The sequence below is a fragment of the Molossus molossus genome, unplaced genomic scaffold, assembly GCF_014108415.1.
Source record: "Molossus molossus isolate mMolMol1 unplaced genomic scaffold, mMolMol1.p scaffold_m16_p_1, whole genome shotgun sequence".
Classification (NCBI taxonomy): domain Eukaryota; kingdom Metazoa; phylum Chordata; class Mammalia; order Chiroptera; family Molossidae; genus Molossus; species Molossus molossus.
The window spans coordinates 136,858,002-136,883,876 of record NW_023425344.1 but is presented as its reverse complement, the minus strand read 5'-3'; the positions used below and the strand labels follow the sequence as shown (position 1 = coordinate 136,883,876).

Genomic DNA, 25,875 nt, shown 5'->3' with positions numbered 1-25,875 from the left:
AAAACTACATTTTCTGAAAGTTGCTCATGTTCAAGAACTTTATTGAGCTTTATATCTAGTATTATACATGGCAACCTTGCTGAATTATTTAATATTCTAATAGTTTTCTGTACATTCTTTTGGATATTCTGTGGAGATAACCTAATAATGATGATGACTATGATGATAGTAATGATGAGCTAATGTTTACTGAGCTCTTACTATGTGCCAAGTGGTGTTCTAAATACTTTATATGTATTAACTAATTTAATCCTTAAAACAATCCTGTGGGGTGGGTATTATTTCTATTTTACAGATTTAGAAAAGTACAAAATTAATAAAAATCACACACTACGAAATTATAAAACTGAGATATTAACCCAGGCATTCTGCCTTCCAAGCCTGTGCTCTAAACCACTACACTATACCATGTTTTATCTGGAAATAATGGCAATTTTTGTTTCTTCCTCATCAATTATTTTTGTTGTTAATCCTCACCCGAGGATATTTTTCCACTGATTTTTTTTTTTTTTTTTGAGAGTGAAAGGGACGAAGGGAGACAGAAACATCGATGTGAGAGAGACATAGCAATTGGTTGCCTCCCACATAACCCCAACTGGTGCCAGGGATCCAACCTGAAATCTAGGCATGAGTCCTTGACCGGAATCAAACCTGAGACTCTACTGTCCATGGGCCAACACTCTAACTGCTGAGCCAGAGCAGCCAGGGCTTCATCTTCAAATTTTATACTTTTAATTTTGAGCTAGGTACTCCCCAGACAGATAATATAATCACTCCCACATTTTTAGGACTGCTTTTCCCTTAAACTCCAGACTCAGCATCAAAACACCATTCGACATCTTCTCTAAAGAGACAGATGTTCCAAATGTTACATATCCCAAACAAAACTCTTGATTTCCCAGACAAATCTGCTTCGTCTCAACTTCCTCTTCTTGGTCAATGGTAGCTCTATTATTCAAGTTGTTCAGGCCAACAGTGTTGGACTCATCCTTAACTCTTCTCTGGAACTTCATATCTAATCTTATTAGAAAATCTCACTGGCCCTACATTAGTGATATAGGGTGATCACTAAATATGGAAACTTGGGTGAATGTAGACTAAATGGCTTATTCATATTACATTAGTATATATGTAAAATAAAATTACTGATGTTTCCAGACTTTACAGCCATGCTATATATCAAATCCAACCACTTTTCATCATTTTCATTGCTTCCTCTCTAACACAAGCCCTATCAGCTCACCTTTACTGTTGCCATAACTTCCTAACTCGTCTGCTTTGTACCTAACACCACTCCTGCCAAGTCTATTCTCTGCACCGCAGCTCTGATCCTTTTAAAAGGCAGTCAGATCATGCTATTTCTCTTTTCAAACACCTGCAATGACTTCCCACTCACTCAGAATAAAATCCCGAATTCTTACCATGTCCTACAAGGACATATTATCACCTATCTCCCCCTCATTCACTCCACTGACTTCCTTGCTATCTATTCCTCCAAAAAAGCCAAATAAGGTCCCATTTCATAGCATCTGTATTTTGTTGTTCTCTTTGGTTGGAATGTTCTTTCTCCAGATACCCGTGTGGTTCACAGCCTCATTTCATTCAAGTTTCCTTTTAGATGTTATCACCTCAAAGAGGACTTCCCTGTCACATTCTGTCCCCCCATGCTGCCTTATTTTTTTTTCATAGCACTTAATTCCATTCTTTTTTTTTTTTATCCTCACCCGAGGATATCCTTCCATTTTTTGTACAGATAGAGTGGGAGGGAGAGAGAGGAAGGGAGAGAGAGAGAGAAACATTGACGTGAAGGGACACATTGAGTGGCTGCCAACCGCACGACCAACCAGGGCCGGGGACAAACTGCAACCGAAGTACGTGCCCTTAGCGGGAACCGAACCCGGGTCTCTCCAGACCGCAGGCCAACGCTCTAACCGCTGAGCCAAACTGGCCAGGGCCTTAATTCCATTCTTATTGCTCATTTATTATCTTCTCCTCTACTAGATTTTGATCTTTAGATTTTAGAACAGTGTCTGGTCTCAAAAAATATTAGAGGAATAATAATAAATGCTCAATAGCAGTGGTAACAGTGAGCATGTGTGTGTTATTCTTGACTTTAAAATGAATTCTAATATTTTACAATATGTATAGTTGCTATTGGTATTAACAGGTATCATTAGTCAGGTTAAGAAAATTATTCTTAGTTTGTTATGAGTTTGTAATTACACATGGATGTTGAATTATCATCAACTGCTTTTACTGCATTTATTGATACAATTATATGGGTTTTCACTTGCTGTGATGAGGTTTAACTACAGGTTTTTCTGGAAAACACCTACTTAGGCGTAATATGTAACATACAAATTTTATAAACACATCACTAGGTAGTATGTAGACTTGGTTTGCTAGTACTTTATTTAGGACTTTGACTTTCATACAAGTAACACCAGACCACATTTATTTTGCTTTATTCACTGCTCATATCTGCTCATGGTATTAAGGTTATATTCATTTCATAAAATTAATTAGGGAGGCTTCTTTCTTTCTTAATTCTTTTAGTTTGTATAAGATAGGATTTACCTTTGCCTTGAAGGTTTGATATAACACTAGGAAAATCATCTGTGTCTGGGATATTTTGTTTGTTTTTGTAGGTAAAATTTAAATCTAAAATTCCTTTAATGATTATAAGTCTGTTCAGTTTTTGTATTTCTAACTGAGATAACTGTGACAAGCTTATTAATTGTGTTGTTCAAATATTCTGCACCATCTTACCCCAAACTTCTTTATCCTATTAAAATTTTCTACTAACATTTGTAAATTTATTCATTTTCTCCTTGTAATTTTGTCAAATTACATAGATATACACTCACACATACATGTACACACACATTTTTAAAAAGTCTTATCTTAGTGAATTGTTCTTTTTTCTCATAATGACCTTCTTTAGCCCTAAAAGTGTTTTTAGCTTTAGTGTGTATATTTTCCTTAACATCAATATTTTTATACCTGCTCTGAGTATTTGTCTAGTATAGTAGTTACCTTCTTATCCTGAGGTATAGGTTCCAAGATACCCAGTGAATGACTGAAACCACGGATAGCATCAAATCTTATATATACTATGTTTTTCCTGTACATAATATCTATGGTAAAGTTTAATTTATACACTAGGTAGAGTAAGAAGTTAATGATAAATAATAATAAAAAGAACATTAGAAGCAGTGATGTAGAACAATTATAACAATGCACTGCAATAAAAGTTACGTAAATTGAATGTGGTCTCTCTCTCAAAATATCTTACTGTACCGTACTCACCTTTTCACTTAAAGCAAGCACTTTACGGCTTCTCTACGGCATATCTGAATTGCCAGTATCACTTCTCTTGTGCTTTGGGGCCACTACTAAGTAATATATGGGTTACTTGAACACAAGCACTACAATCCCATGACAATTGATTTGACAACCAAGACAACTACTAATGGGAGAGTAGTATATACAGAATGGATATAATGGACAAAGAAATGATTCATGTCCTAAGTGGCATGAGTGAGAGAGCAAGAGATTTTATCACGCTACTCAGAACAGCATGTAATTTAAAACTTAAAATTGTTTATTTCCAGAATTTTTCCATTTCGATTTTCTGGTTCTAGGTAACTGAAACCACAGAAACCAAAACCTTGAATAAGAGGGAACTACAGTATGTTTTCCATGCTTTAATTTCTTTTTTAAAAAAATATTATTATTATTATTATTTTTATCCTCACCCGAGGACATTTTTTGATATTTTGTTCAGATAGAGTGGGAGGGAGGGAGAGAGAGAGAAACATCGACATGAAAGGGACACATCGAGTGACTGCCACCCACACAACCCAACCAGGGCTGGGGACAAACTGCAAACGAGGTACGTGCCCTTAGCGGGAACCGAACCCGGGTCTCTTGGTACTGCAGGCTGATGCTCTAACCGCTGAGCCAAACCGGCCAGGGCCATGCTTTAATTTCTTCCATTCTATTTTGATCTATTTTGGGTGTGACTTAAAAATAGCATTTAGATTTAAAAAAAATGTAATCATCTTTGTTAAATGATACATTCTGTCCATTTATGTTTATAGGAACTACTGATATGGTTTACTTCTACTGCCTTATTTTGTGCTTCCTATGTGTTCTGTTTCTTCTTTATTACTTTTTTCTTGTCTTCTACTGACCTTTTCATTTTACTGCTCAACTAATATAAAAGTCTACTAGTAACCTTTTAGGGGTTCCCTTAAAATTTCCTTCAATATATATTTCTTAATGTTTCTATTGATTTTTTAGAGAGAGAGGAAGGGAGAGCGAGAAACATGGATGTAAGAGAGACACATCTATCAGGTGCCTCCTGCATGTCCCCCACTGGGGATTGAACCTGCAACCCAGATATGTGACCTGACCAGGAATCAAACAGGGACCTCTCAGTCCATGGGACAACGCTCAATCCACTGAGCCATACTGGCTGAGCCCTTCAGTATTTTTTTTGAAGACTTTCTATGACAAAAGACCTAACATTATATATACTAACAAATACAACGTTCTTCTGATGACTTAAAACAACTATATATATCATATATCATTTCGTTTTAATTCATATCCAACATGGTTAGACCCTCTACTACTACCTAAATCTTATTTGGATGGAAAATGGGCTACAGTGGTAAAAAATTTATATATAGAATGATAACTTTATTTCCTGAGTTCAATCACAGTGCTCTATTAATACATTCTGATGCTTCCATGTCAGGGTCTCATTATACATTTCTTTTATTAAGAAACTTAAGTATATTTCTTACAAAGAAATCAAACATCAGATCTCTTTATGCATATAAATAGAATCAATGGTATGCAACAAAATATACCAACACTTAGTGTGGCTTACTGTAACATTTAAAATTGGGACAGGAATTTCTAGATGATTTGGCATCTGGCATTCACACCCCTAGTCCTTTAGAAAAACCATGGAGAATGTTAGCTGAGAAGGTGGTGGTCTGAAGAAAATTTTTAATTTATACTTACTGACTTTAGAAGAATATGCTATCCCTTTAACAGCTGCTCTAATAGGTATTCTGAGAGGTTATAGGAAATTAGATGCACAACAAAGATCTAATTAAACACTGAGAGTGAAAATAGTCTTCAAAATCAAGTAAACTTTCAGGGATATCCTAAATGGGAACAGGCTAAGCAACACAGAGAATCCTCTCTGCTTCTACTAATTATGAATCCTAAAGGCATCTAGCCAAGATTTAGGAAATACCTGTATTATTAAGAAAGATGAACTATTTTATGTGGAACAACACCACAGAGAAAAACTTTATGGAGTCATAAAGTCCTTTGGAGTGGTTGGAGGAAACGGTAGCCAAAATAAATGTAAGTGCTATATTAACTATATCCTCCTTATTAATTTCAAATGAGTATTACTTTTTCATAAAAAAATACAAACAGAAGTACATACATTGCTACCATTCAAAAAATTTTAGTAAATACACAAAAATTAAAATATCTCAAGAAATATTTTTTTTGCTCCTAGTTCTAACTAATAATTGATAAAACTAATAATTAGCATGGAAAACTAAAAAAAAAAACCACACACAAACTCTTCATATCCAAAATCTATGACTTACAGCCTCAAATCTTCCTTTTGTTCTATATCTATAGACATATAAGAGATCTAAAATGAAAGCCAGTCAGGAAGTTATGGCTCCTAACAGGAGACATAATAAATTCTAAACAGCCTTGTCTGCAGGGAAAAGGAGAAACATCTGTAACAAAAATAATTTAAAAAAATATGAACAAAACTATTATGGAAAATAGTACTCCTGCTAACACAGTACTCCTTAATGGATAATCTTACTTTCAGTTACTTAGTATTAAAATGTTCATCACTACCATGAGTAGAAACTCTAATTTTAATCAGTCATATATATACCAAAATTATGGTATCTATCATTTTAGGGTAATAGTATTAAAATATTATTATAAATTTTACTAAAATATAACTTTTTTTGATGAGTATAATTATATAAAAATATCATACAAGCTAGATTTGGGAACTCCACACAACATTTATAAATCATTTGTATCTAAATAAATTTGGAATTTAAACCTTTATCTTGATGACTGTTAGTTGTCCCCAGGTACTGTAAGTCAGAATCCACACTTCCAGTTTTACTACATATATGTGAAAATCCAAGTTGTCCACATTTCCCAGAAAGATTTGTCTGAGTCCCAGTAGTGCCTTTGGCAGGAAGGAGAAGAAAAACATAAAAGTAAAAATTAGTTTTATTTCATGAATATCTAATTTCATAAATGTAGGTGTCATTTGTGTGAAATAAATATAAAAGTATATGGACAGTGATGCTGGCAGGCAAGAAACGGATAAAGCTTTTGCTATTGGAAGATCTAATTAGTAGGGATTAAAGGACAGAAAATAGACAAGTAAACTGCAGAGCAAAGCACGTTGAAAATGTAGATAAAGACAGTTTCTTCCTACACGCTCCCTTCTCTTACCATAAAATGTTCCCTCAGACCTGGCTTTTCTTCTTCCCAGTATTTTATTTTTTTATCCTCACCCGAGGACATTATTCCATTTTTTTGTTCAGATAGAGTGGGAGGGAGAGAGAGAAACATCAATGTGAAAGGGACACATCGAGTGGCTGCCACCTGCACGACCAACCAGGGCCAGGGACAAACTGCAACCAAGGTACGCGCCCTTAGCAGGAACTGAACCCGGGTCTCTCTGGACCGTAGGCCAATGCTCTAACTGCTGAGCCAAACTGGCCAGGGCCTTCCTAAGTATTTGTAGTATACATTCTACCCAAAAAGTTCTACTGCAGAACTCGTCTACCTTCTTTCCTAACATATAACACAGCATTCACATAGCTTCCAAGCTTACCCAGCTATACTTCCCAGATTGCTTTCGCTCTCCTGTGTCTGGTTAAGATTAAACCCAGGCGGAGGAATAAGTCTGAATTAAAGAAGGTAACAATGACCTCTCTAGCATTCATTTATTCATATATAAAATGAGCTGATCTCTTACAGTTCTGTAACTATGATTTCTAAAATTCTTTTCTTACAATTTGAAGTCCCTTTATCATTCATGTACTGGACATCTTCCAAATTAATTCTCATCTTCATGTTTTGATTATTCTCCCTACATGCAATAGTCCCTTTTGCCTTACTACCAATCACAGACCCTTCCTTTCTTTCAAGCCCAGCTCAAGTCCAGTCTCTTTCTTGGTGTTTTTGTAAATCGCTTCAATACCTATGATCTTTTCCCTTCTTGAATCACTATATACTTATAATTTGTATATAGCATTAGGTTATATGTTGTCTTATCATCTAGTTATTTAAAATCTGTACTACTAGGTAAGAGCTTCTCAAAGTAATGGTATAAGCATAACTGGATATCTTCTTGTATTTCTTGCTCTCTATTAAATAAACATTAAACTATACAATCATTACAACACTTCATTTTTACATAAAAATACCATGGACTATTATTTTTCTAATTAGCTGGGAGCTAAGTCTTGATATGTTACTCTACTCCTCTGCTTCATCTTTTATGTCCAGTCATCATATTTTCCTGATTATTCCTTTTTAGTCCATTTGTAAACACCTTATCACTTGGCTTTTTTCCTTAACAACAGCATCTCCATTAGCTCCCTATAGCTTATAAGTATGAGCTCAAATTTTTAAGCCTGGCTACCGGGGTCCCTGTATCCAAATTTATCTTTGACCATCTAAAATGAATCTTGTCTTAACACAGCTCCCAGAATATCTCAAGCCCATTCTTTTTTTTAATCCTCATCCAAGGATACTTTTTTCCATTTTTATCTTCAGATAGAGTGTGTGTGTGTGTGGGGAGGGCATCAACATGAAAGAGACACATCAATTGGTTGCCTCCTATACAACCATTACCAGGACCAGGGACTGAACCTCAAACAAGGTACAGTGCCCTTGACCAGAATCAAACCCACAACTCTTTGGTCCTCGGGCCGACACTCCTCCACTGAGCCAGACCGATCAGGGCTAAGCCCATTCTTAGTATAAGTCTTTGCTCTTCTCATACTTCCCATCTAACTACTTGTATCATATACATCCCAAAAAGATGCAACTCAAGTACTATCTCCTCTTCAATGTATTTTCTAACTGATATGACCCATGACAATGACAATGTCCTCTGAACTACAATGATATTTACTTTCTGTAACACTTACTTAGGCAATTAAACATCTTTCTAGTTGCTCTGGCCAAGCAAACCTTATGGTACTCTTGACTTCTCTCTCTCTCTCTCTCTCTCTCTCTCTCTCTCTCTCTCTCTCTCAGACACTCCATTCCTAATACCAAATCCATCAACAAATTATCTCAACTCTACTTCTGACATATAACCAGAATCGAATCACTTTCACTGCTACCCTGGTCAAAGCCTCTATCAACTCTAGCCTGGATTACTAAAAGAGACTCCTGTTTTTGCCCTTGTCCTCCTAAGACTACTTTAAATGTAACGTCCAAAACAAGGCAACTGATGTTACTTCTTTCCTCAAAATGTTCCTAACTCAAAGTAAAAGCCAAAGTTCTGTCAATAGCCCACTAAGTCTTATAAATAAGAACACCTAATATTTCTTAAATTTCATTTTCGACTTCTCTTCCCCTTACTCATTTCATTCCAGACTTACCAGCCTCTTTGATCTTTCTCAAACATGTTCCACACTCTGTACTTACTGTTCCCTCTTCCTGGAATTATTTGCTCTTCTTTCTTGATATCTATGTTGTTTGCTTCAAGTAATTTTTTCTGAATATGGCCTTCTTTCAACACATTATTTGAAATAGTGCTTCTTTCATATTCCTTCCTCTTCTTTGCTTATTTTTTCCCATAGCATTTATCACCATCTAACCTAATATGTTTTGCATTTATTTAATATCTGCTTCACCCCAAACAGAATGCAAGATTTACCAGGCACAAAGTTTTCCCTCTTTATTGACTGCTATATGCCTAGTACTTAGGAAAGTACCTGACACATAGAAGATACTCAACAATATTGACTTACATCAATACTTACAGGGTTTCAGTGAGAAAATCCCTCCAGGGTCTTATGAGACAATTATGTCAAAGTGTCCACTTCTTATCAGATGTTTAACAAATATTTATTGAATCTGAACTATCTAATAGATTGTAAGTTCTATGAGACCTTAAATAATCTATAAAGTTTAGAGAAATCTTTCACTGAGTTCTACATGTCCATTACCTGGACCTATCACTTACCAGCAGCACATACAGGAAGTGAATCTGAGTTAAAATCCCGACTATTCTGAAATAAGTTTCTTGACATTCTTTTTCTGCTAAAACATAAATCATCATTGTTGACTGACATTCCTTGGGAAGGCTTTAATTTTGAAGATGGGATGAAATCATATGCTGAAAACTATAAAAACAGAATAGTAAGTTAGTAAATTTGTGTTAAGTCTACTTGCAATAAATGAAACAGAATAATTTAGACCCAATTATGAAAATCAGATGAAAAGAAAAATTAACTTTATCAAATATACAGATACAAATACTACTTCACCCTAAATCTTTTCTGTATCTTGCCTTCCAATAGTACACATGTGGCTGCTGGAAAAGAAAGAATAGTAATAACAAAAAGAGTTAAATGACAATTTGAATAGAGAAAAGAACATTTTTGATTCAGTAGCACAGCCCATCACACTATGCCATCTGTTTTAATATTAGACAATAAATGACAACTGAAGGTCACTGAACTAGCAAGCATCCCATGCGAGTATTATTACTAAAGCAAATTTCTCATTCATAATCTGCAGCCCAAATGTAAATGAACATATAATCATGGTTCCCTCAAAATATTTTCATATTGTAGATATTTAGTAAAAATCAAAGTATATAACACTTTATATATGTCTAGTACTTTAGTTTCTAATTGCTTTTTCACATACCCGCTTTGATCCTTAAGGTACAAAAGTGCCGGGATAGAATTTTGAAGTTCTACATAATCATAGTAAAAAACTAAATAAAAACATGATTCAAGTGTTCAGAATTCTTCACCATTGACAACCTCAATTATTCTGGATCACTTCACATTCAACATGGCTACTGAACATTTCAAAAATTGAGTGAACAGACAAGAAATTATACATGCTGTCTATATATTTACTTGGAGCTTACAGACACAAAATCTAGACATTTGGTTAACTATAAGACTTCTCGGTAAAGCTTCTTTGCAAACTTTGCCAAATATCTAATACCACTGAAATACAATAAAATTAAAGTGATGTAGCCCTGGCCAGCGTGGCTCAGTTGGTTGGAGTATCATCCTGCGAGCCATAGGTTGTGAGTTCAATTCCCCATCAGGGCACATACTCAGGTTTCAGGTTAGATCTCAGATTGGAATGCATATAAGAGGCAACCGATAGATATTTCTTTCTCTCTCTCTTCTTCTCCCAACCTCTCTACATATCCTCAGATAATGATTTAAAAAAAAAATTAAAGCAATATCTATTTGAAAACTTTTTAGCTCCTCGTCAATTATTAAAAGATGGTGGCGGGCAGGACCTGAGGGAGGGTGAGTGTATGATAGAGTGAGCTAGTGTGTGAGAGAGTGTGAGTGGACGTGAAGGTGAACAACCAAACTCCTGCAGTGCAGAGACGTGGAGCAGAAGGATCCTGTGCTGTGGACTGGAGCAGCCGGCTACCACAGTAAGCTGCCCTTCAGGACGCTTCTCCCTGCACATCAGGGAGGTCCCACCATTTTGGAAGATCCCAGGTCTTCCCTGGGAGGAGGCAGTGGGAGCGGCTAGGGCCCAGCAACCTGAGCCCACCAGCGCACCTTGCACCATCAAACTAGTGGAGACTCTGTGCCAACACAGACTGGTGCACAGTAGTGGAGCTCCCAAGGTGCCCATCGCGGAAGCCTCGGACAGCCGGGAGCCCAGCACCATCCCCCACAGTAGCAGCCTGATCAGAGTCGAGATATAGCCCCAGCAACAGAGGCTGGAGAGCAGGCATCCATCCCCAGGCAACAGAAGCACAGACCAGCAGCTGAGACCCATCCCCCAAAAAAACAACAAAAGATGAGTGGGAGTTGAACCCCACAGGGCAGCTGCACTCCCCAGCCACCAGCGGCAGGACCTGGTGCTCCACGGAGGCCTGTGTGGTCCAGCAGCTCAGAAGAGCATTGGGAAGCTTGAGCCCGAAAGGGACTGGTGCGATCCAGCTGCCCTCCCACGGGACCTACAGGGTGTGGGGGCACCAGAGAGGCCTCTGCAGCTCAGTAGCCCACAAAAGCAGTGGGAAGCCAGAGACCAAGAGGGAATGGTGCTATCCAGCTGCCTGCCCATGGGACCTGCAGGGTGCGGGGGTACAAGAGAGGCCTGTGCGCCCCAGCAGGGACTGTGCGATCCAGTTACCCACGGGACCTGTGGGGTGCTGCAGCACCAGAGAGGCCTGTGAGACCCAGAAGGGACTGTGTGATCTAGTTACCCCCTGGACCCTAGGGGTGCTAAAGCACCAGAGAGGCCTGTGCGACCCAGAAGCCCATAACATATGCATAGAGCCCGGTCCCCAAAGGGACTGTGCGATCCAGTTACTCACAGAACCTGCAGAGTGTGGGAGCACCAGAGAGGTCTGTGTGACCCAGCTGTGCACAAGATAGGCATAGAGGATGTGAAAATGGAGGCGGAGTGAATAGAAGCTACACAGACTATCTCCCAGGACCAAAAAGGAATTACAACTAAAATAAAGACAAACCCTTGGTAAAAAGCAACAGAAAAGCAGCAGGACAGAACAATATAACCAGGGACACTGGTAGGACCTGCGGAGGCACGAGAGGATGGAGGGCTGGGAGCCAACAGGCAGCAGCAGTCTTAGCTGTAAGTAGCGACCTTGGGGAATAAAGACCAAGCCCACTCCACAGCACAGAGAGCCAGGACAGAGCGCTAAAATAGCCACAGCCACTCACCTGGCAGAGGTAGGGCAGACTGGGATGGAACTCCGTGGGGACACCCGGGATTTGGAGGTCACTCAAGAGTTTTTGTTGAGTTGCCACCACAAAGGACATTGGCCAGTGTGCTCTTTCCCAGAGCTGTGGGGAAAAGCAGCAGCCCCCCTACCCTGGAGATTCAGCCTTTCCCAGATGACACAAAGAAATGCAAATTGAGGCTCATTAACAACCAGCATCTATCTATCTCACTCTCTGGAAATCCTCTCATGCAGAACACCAGGGCTACATTCCAAGGCACTGAGTAACTGAGACTACTAGCCTCCAGAAAAAAAGCTGGACGATAACTGAACCTTTCTTGGGCTTGCAAATCTACCCAGGAAAGTAAGATCTGACAATGGTGTTTAACGTGGGCACACCCAGGCTCATCCAAACCCAGTAGAGGGAGCCACAAACAGTAGAACATCAGCAACCACAGGGAAAATTTGGCAGGTTCCAAAACCCACTGAAAAAGCCAAAATGGTGAAACAAAGAAAAGAATCCCAAATGAAAGAACAAGAGAACTCTATCAAAGATGAAATCAATGAAATGCAGCTAAGCAAATTATCAGAGGTAGAGTTCAGAGCCATGATCTTGAGGAAGATCAACAGCATGAGTAAGGACATCAGCACCACGAGTAAAAATATAGAAACACTGAAAACCAACCAAGTGGAAATGAAGAATGACATAGCAGAAATTAAGAACACATTGGAAGGACTAACCAGCAGAGTAGAGGAAGCTGAGGACCGGATCTGTGAATTAGAAGACAGGGTAGAAAAAAAATTAACCAATCAGAAAACCAAAAGGAAAAAAAACAATGAAAAAACAGGAAGACAGCTTAAGAGAACTGTGGGACAACTGGAAATGTAATAACATTCGCATCATAGGAGCCCCCATAGGAGAAGAAAATGGGCAAGGGTTAGAGAATATATTTGAAGAAATAGTGACAGAAAACTTGACTAAATTGGTGAAGGAAGAAGGCATTCAAGTTCAAGAAGCACAGAGAGTCCCAAGTAAGAAGAACCCAAACAGGCCCACACCAAGACACATGGTAATTAAAATGACAAAACTTAAGGACAAAGAGAGAATCCTAAAGGCAGCAAGAGATAAGCAACAGGTTACCTACAAAGGAAACCCCATAGGGCTCTCAGCTAACTTCTCAACAGAAACACTACAGGCCAGAAGGGAATGGCATGAAGTAACCAAGGTCATGAAAAACAAGGATCTGAATCCAAAACTATTTTATCCAGCAAGGCTATCATTTAAAATAGAAGGTAAAATAGAGAGCTTCCCAGACAAAAAAAAGGCTAAGGGAATATATTAACACCAAACCAGCACTGCAAGATATGCTAAAAGGACTGCTGTAATTAGTGGAACAAATAGGAAGAAAAATATAACCACACTAAACAAAAATGGCAATAAATAAGTACATATCAATTATCACCTTAAATGTGAATGGTCTGAATGCTCCGATAAAAAGACACAGGGTAGCTGACTAGATAAGAAAGCATGACTCACATATATGTTGTTTACAAGAGACCCACCTTACAACAAAAGACTCACATAGGTTGAAAGTGAAGGGATGGAAAAAAATCTTTCTAGCAAACAGAAAGCAAAAAAAAAAAAAAAAAGCTGGGCACTGGCCAGTTTGGCTCAGCGGTTAGAATGTTGGCCTGCGGTCCAGAGAGACCTGGGTATGGTTCCCGCTACGGGCACGTACCTTGGCTGTGGTCTGTCCCAGGCCCTGGTTGGGTCGTGCCGGTGGCAACCACTTGATGTGTCCCTTTAACGTCGATGTTTCTATCTCTCTCTCTCCGTCCCACTCTATCTGAACAAAAAATGGAAAAATGTCCTCTGGTGAGGAAAAAAAAAAAGCTGGGGTAGCAGTACTCATATCTGATAAAGTAGATTTAAAAATGAAGGCCATAACTAGAGACAAAGAAGGCCACTACATAATATTGAAAGGATCTATCCAACAGGAAGATATAACCTTGGCAAACATATATGCACCCAAGATTAAAAACACAATAGAATAAAAATGAAACTAATTACAGTCAAGTTCTCATTAGATACATTTAAAGACATACCTAGTTAAAATAGTAATCCAGAGAGAATTCTCCAGAATAAAATACATTTTTAAAAATATGTTTTTATTGATTTTTTGAGAGAGAGGAAGGCAGAGAGAGACAGTAACATCAATGTGAGAGACAAACATCAATTGGCTGTCATCTGCACAACCCCTACTGGGGATCAAGCCCACAACCTGGGTATGTGCCCTGACCTGGAATCAAACCCGGACTTCTCAGTCCATGGGCCAATGCTCAATCCACTAAGCCATACTCTAACCACTAAGCCAAACCAGCCAGGGCAAAAATTCTACAAATATTTAAAAACAGACTCTAGGGCACACCAATTAACATGACAGACCCTTTTTTTGTTTTTTGCATTTATCTTCAGACAGAGCAGGAGGAAGAGAGAGAGAGAAACATCAATGTGAGAGAGACACATCGGGAGGCCACCACCCACTCAACCCCAACTGGGGCTGGGAACAAACTGCAACCGAGGAAACCTCCCCTAGCGGGAACTGAACTTGGGACTCTCCAGTCCTTGGGCCGACGCTCTAACTGCTCAGCCAAACCAGCGAGGGCATGACAGGCCCTTTTTGGTCTCTCTCAAAACCAGTCAAATTATTTTTCATCAGGATAAACTTTGACGAAACTAAACAATGAATAAAAGGAAAAGGAAATGAGTTAGTGTAAAGAGAAAAGTATAGATATATTTTTAAAGAATTATAAATTAAATTTACAAAATGTGAAGCAGTCTGTTCAGAGCACCTTAGGAACCTGGCACTAAGTTTTCAGTCTTTGAAGTTAATATCTAAATTAAAAATATATATTTTTCTTGATTTTTTTTTTAGAGAGAAAGGAAGGGAGAGATAGAAACATCGATGTGCAGAGATACATTGATTGGCTGTTTCCTGCACGCCCCCTACTGGGGATTGAGCCCACAACCCGGGCAAGTGCCCTGATCGGGAATGGAACTGGTACCTCTCAGTCCATGGGAGGACATTCAAGTCACTGAGTCACACTGGCCAGGCTGGAAAGAAATCTTTAAAAAAACTTTTTCTTTATTAATCTAAGAGAGAGAAAGGAAGGGGGAGAGAGAGAGACATAATGATTTGTTGTTCCACTTATTCACGCATATATTCATTGCTTCTTGTGTGTGCCTTGACCTGGGTTTGAACCCACAACCTTAGTGTATGAGAATGACACTCTAACCTTACTGAGCTACCTAGACAAGGCCATGAAGTACAAAAATATCTTACCTTTCCTTTAAGTTTAAAATGTTAACAGAAATAAAGAAAAAAATCTTTGACAATATGGTTAACTTTTTAAATAGATTGGCACCTTCTTCTATCCTTAGGTCTAAATTACACTAAGGTAAAAATTTTCCATTTTATGAACATGAAATATTTTTTTAGCAAACAAATTGGTAAACCTTGTCTATCTATAGAGAGCATTAAACAATCAGGATAAAATAAACTAGAACAAGTTCCTGTTCCAACTGGCTTATAAAAATCACTGTTAACAGCCCTGGCCAGTTTGGCTCAGCAGTTGGAGCGTTGGCCTGCGGACCAGAGAGTCCTGAGCTCTGTTCCCGCTAGGGGCACGTACCCAAAAAAAAAAATCACTCTTAACAGGTTAACTAAGTAAGACACACAGATTTCTAAGATTTCTCTTACTTCTTATGATTTAAATGTACTAAGGAAAAAAATGGTCTTGCCAAAAGCTGTATATTCAAGGGAAAATATAGACTAGCTCTGAGTTTAATTACTCACCTTGGTCACTAGAACAACAAAAAATGTTCTTAAACAAATAAAAGTTTTAATATTTGGTATGTAATTGTGTACAAAAAATTCACATAAAAATCCTATTTACAATGGACCCTGGCCAGTTTTGCTCAGTGGTTAGAGGGTCGGCCTGCGGACCAATGAGACATGGGTTCGATTCCGGTCAAGGGCATGTACCTCAGTTGCAGTTGGTCCCCAGCCCTGGTCAGGATTGTGTGGGAAGCAACCAGCCCATGTGTCTCTTTCACATTGATGTTTCTCTCTCTCTCCCTCACTCCTACTCTATCTGAAAATAAATGGAAAAACATCCTTGGTGAGGATTAGAAAAGTAAAAAATAAATAAAATCCTGTAACAGCTCTCTGGACAACCTAAACTTGTTTAAAAAACAGCTCTTTGTTGTTGCCCAGATCTTATCACCATGTGAAAATAATGTTAGTATGATATAAGAGTTTGTGCAAACTTGAATTTTCTTCTCAGGAAATGCCTCACTTAACTTAAATTTCTTTTTTTTTAAATCCTCACCTGAGGATGTGTTTTTATTGATTTTAGAGAGACAGGAAAGGGGGGGCAGAGAGAGAAGCATTGATGTAAAAGAGAAACATTGATTGGTTACCTCCCCCATGTGCCCTGACAGGGGATCGAACATGCAACCTAGGTATATACCCTGACTGGGAATCGAACCCACAACCTTTTGGTATATGGGATGATGCTCCAACCAACTGAGCCACCCAGCCACGGCAAATTCCTTAAATTTCCTATACTGATTTCACATTTAACATCATTCTTTTTCAGAATACAAAATTGTGAAGTTATGTGTTCCATTACATTTTATAATAGGTAATATCTTTATTAAAAAGGGATCAATTCTTCTAATACCACAAATCTTACAGCTTAATATATTAGCTTATGTTGTAAGTTTCAAACCCTTAAGTTAACTTTAAGATTTTAAATGAATATATAATATAATGAAAAATTTTTAGCTCTTGAACCATATCTAAATAAGATAAAAATGCAAATCACTGGTTACCAAATATTTTTAATTTACCCTTGTCAGTTATACATTCTAGAGTAAACATTTACCAAACAGGTTAAAGGATATATAAATGGCTTTGGGTGATGTTAAATACATTTATTTTGCCACTTAAATCATTATAAAAAAGATATTAAATGTGTAGCCATAAAGAGAATGTAAAGACAGTTCTTGGTTACATAAGTTTTTTCTGCGTCTGTGAGAAAACAAAAGTTGGTTTCTTTGGATAAAGTTGTATTTGACAGATATAACTGACACTATCCTAGGGTTAAAAAAATAAATAAATACAGGGAAATAAAAATATATATACAAAATAATAAATATGTCTTATCCATTTATCAAGGTAATTGTTATGACTTTTTAAAAGTGGTAAAATCAGCCTTGGCCTGTATAGCTTCATTGGTTGAGCATCATCCCATGCACTGAAAGGTGGCAGGTTTGATTCTGGACTAGGGCCCATACCCAGGTTGTGGGTTTGATCCTGGTGGGGGCGCATACGGGAGGCAATGGATTGATGTTTCTCTCACATCGACGTTCCTTTTTTCCTCTCCCTTTCCCTTCCTCTATCTACAAAATAAATAAAAACACATTAAAAAAAAAGAGAGAGCCCTGGCCGGTTTGGCTCAGTGGTTAGAGCGTCTGCCTGCAGTCTAGAAAGACCCAGGTTTGGTTCCCGCTAAAGGCGCGTACCTCGGTTGCAGTCTGTCCCCAGCCATGGCTGGGGTCCTGCAGGAGGCAGCCACTCGATGTGTCCCTTTCACATCGATGTTTTTTTTTCTCTCTCTCTCTCTCCCTTCCTCTCTCTCCCTCCCACTCTATCTGAACAAAAAATGGAAAAATGTCTTCGGGTGAGGATAAAAAAAAACAAAACAAAAGAGATGGTTAAATCACTAATAATATATGTTGTTTTATTTAATGTGCTTTTAAGATTTATTTATTTTTATCCTCACCTGAAGACATTTTTCCATTTTTTGTTCAGATAGAGTGGGGAGGGAGAGAGAGAGAGAGAGAGAGAGAGAGAGAGAGAGAAACATCGACGTGAAAGGGACACATCGAGTGGTTGCCACCCTCACGACCCAACCAGGGCTGGGGACAGACTGCAACCCAGGTACACGCCCTTAGCGGGAACTGAACCCGGGTCTCTCTGGACCACAGGCCGACGCTCTACCGCTGAGCCAAACCGGCCAGAGCTTAAGATTTATTTTTAAAAATTTATCTAAAAATTAATTGAAAGTTTAAAAATAAATCATTTACACTAAGAATAGATATGCTTTTTGATTGTTCATGATTGTGACAAGTATTAAAAAGTTTTTCAAGTTATTCAGACAACCCAATAAAATTAAAAAAAGAAATTATGACTAGTTATTTGAAACAACCCAACATTTACACTATTAGATATGCTTTCAGAGTTGATTATGATTTTTAAAAAATTTTATTGATTGATTTGAAAGAGAAAGCGTGGAAAGAGAGAAAGAGAGAGAGAGAGAGAGAGAGAGAGACATCAGTTTGCTGTTCCACTCATCAATGCATTCACTGGTTGACTCTTGTATGTGCCCTGACCGGGGATCAAACCCACACCTTGGAGTATTGAGATGATGCTCTAACCAAGTGAGCCATCCAGCCAGGGCAAAAGTTGATCACGATTTTGACAAACTTTAAAACTAACGGTTTTTCTTATTCAGAAACTCTAATATTTTAAAAAGAAAATTAAAGACTACTTATTGGAAACAATCCAACATCCAAGGAAAATTCCAATTTTTAGGATTAAATTCATACCAAATACATTAGTGTAACTTAATAATTTTAGGTTTGTCATATTGAGTATTCTAAATCTTTCCCACACTCTTCAAATATCTGATCCTCTATTTTCCATTCTTAGCTTGTTTGTTATTCTACCAGAATATGGAAGCCTAATATTAGAGCCCTGCTCTCAAAATGTGGTTCACAAATCAGCAGCATCAGTAACACCTACAAGCTGATTAGACATGTAGTCTCAGACCTCTTTCCAGACTAACTGAATCAGACTAACTGTATTTTAACAAGATTATGAAATGACTCATATGCACATTAAGTTTGACAGGCACTATTCTAGAGTTCATATCTTTTCGACTGAAACACACACGCCCTTCTTGCTACCTCAAATTTTTTCTGTATCTTAAGTTATCTTCCCGATTTTTTCTCTTCAATTCCAGAGGAAAAGACTTCCTCTTCTGTTCCAAAGCTATTTTCTCCCTATACCTGTTTCTTGACTCATTCAGTCTGTGTTTAGGGACATTTATTCCTTGCCTTGTCTGTCAAATATGATTCTCAAATACGATTACAGGGAATGAATTGTACATACCTTGCATGTCTAACATCTACCACAGTGCAAGACACAGAGTGGGCATGTTAAATTCACAGGTGTCTCCTTTCTCTGCCTCTTTCAAATCAGGTGTTTCCTATTTAAAAACACAGTAATAACTTATCCTGCTGTATCCTGGTCTTTTTTTTGTTTTGTTTTTACTGTCAAACCCTTAGATATCGTATTTTCTCTTAAGACATACTTGTTGATATTGACTGTGCATGTGGCACCATGGTTAGTACTGTTATAAAAACAAACAAAAAACCCAGTCCCTACTATCACAGTGCTTACCATCATTAAGTAAAAAAAAAAAAAAAAAACATGGTTCACATCTGCTAAATACTAAAAAAGGAAAAAATTCTAGGTAGTGCACTAAAAAGTAGTCTACAAACTCACACTTGGCTTTGCACCTCTGTCAACAACGTTCTTCTAAAACTAGTCTTTTCCATGTCCCAACAACCGTGCAATAATCAAATCCTCTACCTGGAAGGAAACATGCTCCTTATTTTTCTGTCTAGCTTACTAACTACTATGACTTCCACTTTGTTGTAGAGAAATCTGTTAGGAAAAATACAGCTCATACAGTAACTAGCTTGTTATGCCCAATGACTTGACCTCACTAAGTCATTAAAACACTCATAAAAAAATAGAAAGAGATGCAGTTAGAACATCACAGGAATTTGGTTATGAGTCTATATGATATGTCAAGACATCAGTCTATACGGTATGTCAGGACACAAAATTAATCAACTAAATGGTGGAAACAAAAACAGAATTAAAAAGTCTAAGTACTCAAAAGTAAGAACAGTTAAACAGACCAAGATATTGCATGATCTAATATTAAACAGCCATTAAAGATCCTGCTACAGTTTATTTGATGTAAAAGAAAAAAATGCTCAAGGTAAAGTAAGTGAAAAGGGGAGAGTTTCACATATGGAAAAACAATTCTAGTCCTGGCTGGTGTGGCTTAGTTGGTTGAGAGTTGTCCTATGCATTGAAAGGTTACTGATTTGATTCCTGGTGGGGGCACATGCCCAGATTTGGGGTTTGATCCCTGGTCAGAGTGCATGAGGAAGGCAACAGATTGATGTTTGATGTTTCTCTCTCTCTCTCCCTCACCCTTCCTCTCTCTTTAAATCAATAAAAAAATATTTTTAAAAAGAAAAAAGAATCTAAATCTGTAAACATAAACTGAAATGATACTTGAAGTACAAGCAAAAAAAAAATTCACTGCAGACCTCTCTTAGTAATGGGATTGCTGAAAATTTAAATTTCTTCTTTGTGCTCTTTTATATCTTCTATAATGAGCACATATAACATTTTTTACAACCTGAAGAATTATTAGAGGAAATTAAGAAAGAGAAAATTACCATAAAAATTATCTTACAAGTGGCAGGCTGAAAAAAAATATATATCTTTTCAATCTCTCCAGCATATAACAGTACTGGTGTACTTCTTGAAACTTACTTCACTTCTAAAACCTTGTTCTTTCTTGGTTCTCTTCCAACTCATAGACATCCTTTTTCTTTGACGTGTTTGGCTCTATTCCCTATTAAATAGGACTGTATGCCAAGATTGAGTCTTAAGCACTCTGCTCTTGCCCTACATGCCCTTCTACAGAAAGACCTTTCAGCAATTACTTCTCAGTATGTGACTTTCAAGATTTATATCTCTAATTCTTTCCTTATCTCTTAAATAGTAGTCTTTAAACTCAACTGAAATATTCTATCCTCTTCCACCTAAAACTCTTTTTCCTCCAAATTAACTTCCTTTCCTTTGTGTAATTCATGGATCTATTATGCATTTTGTCATGTCATTCAAATTTTAGAGTTACCCCTCTTTCTCTACCTCTCTTCAACACTTAGTCACTGAATCCTTTGAAATATCTCTTATATTCATCACTTTCTTTCCAATCTAATCCTGATACCCTGCCAATCCTCATAAAAATCAATACCTCACACCTAAAGTAATCCAATAACTGTAAGTCTAACTGATCTTCTAAGTCTCCAGTCTCTAGCTTCTCTGAAAACACACAAACACATCCCTTATGCATTGCTCCTGTTGTGATTAATTTTCCTAAAACACTGCTTAAAAAAATAAAGCAAGCAAAAAACAAAAACAAAAATAATACAACAAAAAAACACCTAAACCCTATAGTCTTAAATCACTATCAAAATTAGAGACTAGCCCTAGCCGGTTTGGCTCAGCGGTTAGAACGTCCGCCTGCGGTCCAGAGAGACCCGGGTTCGGTTCCCGCTAAGGGCATGTACCTCGGTTGCAGTTTGTCCCCGGCCCTGGTTGGTCGTGCTGGTGGCAGCCACTCGATGTGTCCCTTTCACGTCAATGTTTCCCTCTCTCTCTCTTCCTCTCTCTCCCTCCCACTCTATCTGTACAAAAAATGGAAAAATGTCCTCGGATGAGGATTAAAAAAAAAAAAAATTAGAGACTAAATTCTAGTCTCCAATTTAGCTCCTACCTCCTCCTTGTAACCTCATTTCCTACCACTGCACTATAAAAATCATCCTTCCAAGCAAACTAGTTTATTTTCAAAATGAGCTACAGAAGTATGTAACTGAAATGTTCTTGAGTTTTTCTGGAAGCTTTGCTATTGGTTAATTTCACTAACCAATGCTACATGTGGACAAGAACTAATTCAGGCAAGGGGGTGTCCATTAAAGCCAAAAGTCCATTATATAATAAAGTAGATTTTCCAAATACACATATTAAAAAATTGACAAATTATCTGTTTTTACTTACGTAGACACATTAGTGTAATTAAAACTAAGTATGTATGAAACATTTAATTTTACAGAAAAGCTTCCTGTATGTATTACAGTAATTTAAAATATATACTAGTAAATGTGTGCATTCACCAGTCACCACAAATAAACAAATGCACACAGTGGGGCGTGGATCAACACTTGTTGGAACATCTGCCGGCATGTTAAAACTGCTGCAGAAAGTCACAACACAAGACAACAAAGTCAATTACCCAACTCAATGCGATGTGTTCACCTGCTAATCATTCACAGAACACTGTTTATGAGTGGTGACTCTTGGATTTAAATATGTGACTAGCCTGGTGGGTATGGCTGAGTGGATTGAGCCTGTCCTATGAACTGAGAGATCCTGGTTTGATTACCCAGGTTTGGGGCTCGATCCCCAGTAGGGAGTGTGCAGGAGGCAGCTGATGTTTCTATTTCTCTCTTCCTCTCTCTCTAAAAAAATCAATAAAAACATAGAAAAATTACTTTATAAAACATATGCAGCCTGGCCGGTGTGGCTCAGTGGTTGAACATCGACCCAGGCACCAAGAAGTCACCAGTGTGATTCCCAGTCAGGGCACATGCCCAGGTTGTAGGCCTGATTCCCAGTGTGGGGCATGCAGGAGGCGGCCAATCGATGTTTTCTCTCATTGATGTTTCTATATCTCTCTTTCCTTTTTTCTCTCTCTAAAATCAATAAAGATGAATTAAAAAAAAAACGTACACAAAACATATGCAGACGGTAGTTGTAGATATGTAACATTTATTTATGTCTGCAAAATTACTGCAGTGTTTTTTCCAACATATGGCCTATCCGCTAAAATCTGTTAAAAATAACTGAATTAATAACACAAAAAACCCTTGTTAATTTAATTATAAACAAATCTTGGTCAAAAGCATTTTAAAATTAACAGGGTGTTAAGTTTCACATATTACACACGGACTGGAAATTTTGTGTGTTAAATCCGAAGTCCATTAAATCGAGGTCTGCAAAAGCGAGGGTTTACAGTAACAGATTAACAGTAGACTGTAAATATTAAGGCAGCGCTTGGTAAGAGCCAGTACAAATCTGACTAGGGGCCATGACATTCTGCAAAAGGCAAACTATGGAGTAAAAAGACCAGTGGTTGCTTGGGGTTAGAGAGGGAATGAAGGAGGGGTAAACAGGCAAAACAGGATTTTTAAGGCAGTGAAACTATTCTGTATGATACTACAGTGAGAGATAATGGACATGGGTATATTTGTCCAAATTCACAGAATGTTAAACACCAAAAGTAAATCTTACAGTAAGGCTATGTACTTTGGGTAATAATGACTTGTCAGTGTAGGTTCATCAATTGTAATACTGTGGTGTTTGATGTAGCGTGGGAGGTTGTGCATGTTTGGGGGAAGGAGGTATATGGGAAATTTGTGTACTTTCTGTTCAATTTTACTGTAAACCTAAAACTAATCTAAAATTGTTTATTATAAAAAAACTGCCCACATAAAAATATTTAAAAATGTCATCTCTGTCTTCTATTAAGATCATTTCCAATGTAATTCTTCTACAGATCATTTCTGAGCAAGAAAGTGTAACTTAAATTTCTTAGATAAGTTTTAATTTCACCAAAATCTTTCAAAAGCAACAAATGTCTACACTGGAATTTCAGAAAGGCACTTAATTTCAGATTCTTGGTGCTTTTGGCCAGGACCATAATCTTCTTAATATATTAACAGTTCAGACTTGAAGCATAACAAGCTATGTTGCAATCAATGCTTACAGAAAATCATCCACTGCCACGTAGTTTACAATACACAAGAAAAATCATGTAACTACAGTATGTAAATCTAAAAATTATCTTTAAAAACCGATAAATTTTGGGACTAGAAGCAATGAGAGAGAATACTTAGCTCACCTCAATCCCTTTGAGGTCAACCACAAAAAGTATGAAATCCTTATCTGCAAAAATGGTTCCATACTCTGCCCCTGCCTACATTTCTACTATTATCTTCTGCTACTTCCCACAAAAATGCCTTATTCAGCTATGCAGAAACTCACCATTTCTTAATTTGCTAAGTCTTTTCGTAACCCAGTATCTCTGAACATATATTTCTTTGTTCTGAAATTCACCAGGACCCATGCACACTTAGCAAACTCCTATTCATCATCTATCACGCTAATTCTAAGCAGAAAAAGAACTGCAAAGAAATCTGTGAACTTTATTTTAATAGGTAGTTAGTTGTTGTGTTACTGGTATAGTAATTATTTTTTGTGTATTGTAGAATACAGCATATGAATAAATAAATATGACTGGTGTTGGGAACCAGAATTTTATTGTGGGAGTTACAAATATGGACTAAAATTAGATGAGGAAGAACCCTGTAGTGCTGAATTTGAACTGAAGGTATGGCATGAATTCATTTTAAAAAAAAGGTACTCCCTGGTTCTGGCAGGTGAAAGGGTCAATCTGCAATGGTAGACAATAGCAATGAGTGCATCTATACCCAAACTTTGATTTTTAGATTCCATTCTTCACTGAAAAAGCAATGTTAGAGCTCTTGGGGGGGGGGGGGGGTTTGATTATACATCTAGCGCAAGAAAAGTGCAAGGTAAGCCTGGGCATCATGTTATGTTTAAGTTAAGGAAGTGTTCAAAGACTGAAAGAGTCATGTCAAAAGACATAGGAGCCAGTCAGTGATCAAATCTTCGAGACAATTTTAGCAGCTAAAGGAATACTGATGTAATTATTTACATATAGATTTTAAAAGAATGCCAGGTAACAAATATAGGAGAAATATTAGAATTTTTTTAAAGAGTTACTCGTTTTGGTGGCCCCTAATATAATAAGTGATACAGGTAAGAATAATTAAGGAATGCTAAGAACAGTGGGTGAAAGGTTATTGAGGTATTCATAGGATCCCAAAATATCCTACAGATCAGGTGCTAATTATGAACAGAAAAAATTAACCTCTACTATGGTGTGATCTGGCTATCACCACCTTAAGCAAGTGATAACATTTAGCAACATCACCAATGAAGGGATAACCTGGTATTATATGCCTCATGGTGTGATATAATGTTAATTTTACACCATGTCTCCTATGGAGTATTTCTGCTAAAACTATTTATGTTTAAGAAACAAACAAAAGCCCTGGCCGGTTTGGCTCAGCAGTTAGAGCGTTGACCTGCGGTCCAGAGAGACCCGGGTTCAGTTCCTGCTAAGGGCACGTGCCCCGGTTGCAGTTTGTCCCCGGCCCTGGTTGGTCATGCGGGTGGCAGCTACTTGATGTGTCCCTTTCACGTTGATATTTCTCTCTCTCTCTTTCTCTCCCTCCCACTCTATCTGAACAAAAAAATGGAAAAAAGTGTCCTCGGATGAGGATTAAAAAAAGAAACAGGTGGGCATATTGTTCTAGATAAGAGATATATATTAATCACATTATCTTGATTGGATCCCGGATAATTAAAGTAAAACAAATACTATAAAACACACTTTGGGGACAACTAGAGAAATTTAAATACAGGCTATATATTAGATATTATTAAATTACTATTGATATTCTGAGGTGTGATAATGGTACGATAGGTACAAAGAAAAATGTCTTTCTCAAGAGATACATGGGAAAATATTTAGGAGTGAAATGTTAAGATATCTGCACTTACTTGCAAATGGTTTTGCAAATATAGAGTACATATGGCAAGATGATAACTGGTATATATAGATGAAGTATATGAATATTCATTGTACTATAATCTGCATGTTTAAAATTTTCAAAAGAAAAACTCGGAGGGTGTGAACGGGGGGAATTTCAGTTCAGATGTCACATCTTCTCTGAAGGTTTTTTTGACTTTTCTAGTGGAATTATTTTTTCTGTTTTCAGTATTCCCACAAGACTA

General features: G+C 37.5%; 1 protein-coding gene across 8 annotated transcripts in view; it reads right to left on the bottom strand.

The window, feature by feature from the left end:
• Positions 1-25,875, bottom strand: part of TOGARAM1 (TOG array regulator of axonemal microtubules 1) — a 98,579-nt gene that overhangs the window by 69,885 nt on the left and 2,819 nt on the right. For all 8 annotated transcript variants that reach the window (XM_036253239.1, XM_036253238.1, XM_036253235.1 and 5 more), the window contains exons 2-3: positions 9,284-9,443; positions 6,125-6,256 (exon numbers count right to left, since the gene is read on the bottom strand). In XM_036253239.1, the coding sequence (XP_036109132.1) occupies positions 6,125-6,256; positions 9,284-9,443 (292 nt within the window). The remainder of the gene's footprint in view (positions 1-6,124; positions 6,257-9,283; positions 9,444-25,875) is intronic.